Here is a 3168-nt window from a genome sequence, read left to right on the forward strand (position 1 = left end):
CTTAAGCTTATTAATAATAAATATGACTCTCTAATAATTGACTTTTTAAATAGGTTTTTAACTTATAATTAATGAATGACCTGGGCAGAATAGCCGGCAAAAGAAATTCTAATTTTAATGTAAGGAAGAATTTATAATTGAAGGTATGTTATATTATTAGTGATAATGTAGTTGTAATAAGTGTTACAAATGAATATATAATATAAGCTGTTAAATATTTAGATGTCCTTGAGGATTGCTAAAATGACCGAAACGTTGAACTGATGAAATAAATAAGTGTTGAGACAAAAACGGATACAAGTTTTGATTTATTTAATAAATAATTACCTTAAAATTATAAGTTAAAAACCTATTTAAAAAGTCAATTATTAGAGAGTCATATTTATTATTAATAAGCTTACCTAAGCTTAAGTTTAGTTACCTATTATTTTATTTAAAATCATAAATATCTAATTTTTCTTATTTTAAAATTATCCACCAAAAGCACTACGATACACACAAACCATTTATAACCTCCCACTCACACAGGTCAGCCTTATTTTAAAATTAAATTAAATCGCATTTTTGTCTCAATTTGGTATTTTTTCTAATTCTCAAAATTTCATATTAAAATTAATTGTAAATAGTAACAAATTTCTCCATTTATTTTTATAAATTTATTTTGTTTAAAATCTCTGCATAATGTTGATTTAAATTCCTAGTATCTGTTTTAAAATTAACTGTGTAATTGATGTTCTCTGATATATAAATTGACTCAAGTATTTTTCTTTTGAACAAATTGTTTTCTTCATTTCATCAATAAAAAGTCAATCGGGATTAATATATAAAATTCCATATTTAAATTGTCCAGCAATCTATATGTGTGAAACTAAGCAAATGTTGGGGGATAGAATATATCAACACAAAAATGATACAAGAAATAAAGAAAAGGATCCAAATAAAACAGCATTAGTACAGCATAGAGCCAAAAATCAACACAATATTTTGATTTTCATAACACCATAATTTTACATAAAGAAAACAATTTGTTCAAAAGAAAAATACTTGAGTCAATTTATATATCAGAGAACATCAATTACACAGTTAATTTAAAAAAGATACTAGGAATTTAAACCAAAATTATGCAGAGATTTTAAGCAAAATAAATTTATAAAAATAAATGGAGAAATTGGTACAATTTACAATTAATTTTAATATGGAATTTTGAGAATTAGAAAAAACACCAAGTTGAGACAAAAATGCAATTTAAATTAATTTTAAAATAAGGCTGACCCGTGTGAGTGGGAGGTTATAAATGGTTTGTGTATATGGTAGTGATTTTGGTGGATAATTTTAAAATGAGATATTTATGATTTTAAATTAAAAAATAGGTAACTAAACTTAAGCTTATTAATAATAAATATGACTCTCTAATAATTGACTTTTTAAATAGGTTTTTAACTTATAATTAATGAATGACCTGGGCTGAATAGCCTGCAAAAGAAATTTTAAATTTAATGTGAGGAAGAATTTATAATTGAAGGTATGATATATTATTAGTGTTACAAATGAATATATAATATAAGCTGTTAAATATTTAGATGTCCTTGAGGATGGCTAAAATGGCCGAAACATTGGACTGATGAAATAAATAAGTGTTGAGACAAAAAAGGATACAAGTTTTGATTTATTTAATAAACAATTAGTTTTGTTACTATCCTGATAACAACTAAATTTTTTAGTTAAAACTATCTCAAACCTCGAAGTAAGGGCATTCATGACTTCAAAAATACTTTTATCTCCATTTTTCTAAAATTGACAGAAAATTTAAATATAATTTTGATAAATTAAAAAAAAAAGTATTTCACAAGAACTAAAATATCAAAGATAAAAGAACACATTTATTAAAAATATGTTCAGAAATTTATAAATTAACAATGGAGTGGTGCAGGCATCACAAAACTTATCAATCATCTAACACTAAGAATTTTAATGTTTTTTTATGTAAATTTCATTTTTTCAGTAACACACTGCTTGCTGAATCATTTATTCATCATAAATCATGCTTCCGGTTGGCCAGGTATTTTTGTTTTGTTTTGTTTTTTCCAAGAACAGTATTTTTTATGTAATTATTAAACCTAAGAATTTATACCCAATAATATATATTCATAAAGTTCATTTAGATTTTGAGTTTCTATTAGGTTTACAGGATTCAGGATATTCCAAAATTATTGTTTCTTTTCTACTTTACATTTGTTAGATGTTTAAAAAAAATATCAAGGGTTCATATTTTATTTTTATAACGTGATGATGCATTAATAATAACTTAATATATATTTTCTTGAAATTTACCATTTTTTGGCCATTACAATTTTGATGTACTGTAGGTTTATTATAACGACGAAACAGCATTAACAAAAATAAATACTAATTAAATATTATTAAATATATATTTTATTTATTTATTTGTGTTTCTTGCAGAAACACACTAAAAGTGTATGGAGAAACATAAAAATACTTACCAATAAAGCTTCAATTTCTTTCTTCGTGGCTGTTGCGTGATAAGACAATACCTAAAAATAAAAGTTCAGTTGTATTAGTTATATTTCAATAGAGTGCTTGCTTCATAATTAGTCAAGTAAGGTACAACTTTTTGAAAACATCTGTGAACTGATGACAAAATTTTAAGTCACTTTTATTAACTAAGCGATAAGAGATTATTACCCTTTAGATGTGACCCCGTTAATATTCTAAGCGAGATAAAATTTTTGAAGAATTTTTCTTTTAATTAATGAGAAAAAAAGTTCATAAAATTGTAATAAGTGGATAGACCTCCCCCCCCAAGAAAAAAAAAATGTATCGTAGAAAAAATTTAATTTAAAATTTTCTTATTGAAAATATATAAATGTAACATATTAACGTCTCACCTTTTAAATAATGGTTGCTATTCTAGTAAACACTGCAAGATTTTTATAATAATGATCTATGTTAGATAAATATTCTTTTATAAATTTTTAAATAAACTGTTCATCATTTTGGCTATGTTGTCCTTGTCAAAGATTATAGAGTTTGGAGAAAATTTTAAAATATTCAATTATTACCACATACATAATATGTGTATATTTTTAAAATAGCTTAATGTGAAAAAGCCGGAACGACAACGTTTATTGTGATGTAAGTATATATATA

General features: G+C 24.0%; 1 protein-coding gene across 1 annotated transcript in view; it reads right to left on the reverse strand.

Moving 5' to 3' along the window:
• LOC106685897 (dual 3',5'-cyclic-AMP and -GMP phosphodiesterase 11A) overlaps positions 1–3168 on the reverse strand; it is a gene marked incomplete at its 5' end in the record, with an annotated part of 110559 nt that overhangs the window by 40989 nt on the left and 66402 nt on the right. Inside the window, 1 exon segment of the mRNA XM_067046612.1 lies at positions 2502–2552. Within this exon segment, the coding sequence (XP_066902713.1) occupies positions 2502–2552 (51 nt within the window).

Source organism: Halyomorpha halys, unplaced genomic scaffold, assembly GCF_000696795.3.
Source record: "Halyomorpha halys isolate HHAL.00 unplaced genomic scaffold, Hhal_1.1 Scaffold752.1, whole genome shotgun sequence".
NCBI classification, from domain to species: Eukaryota; Metazoa; Arthropoda; class Insecta; order Hemiptera; family Pentatomidae; genus Halyomorpha; species Halyomorpha halys.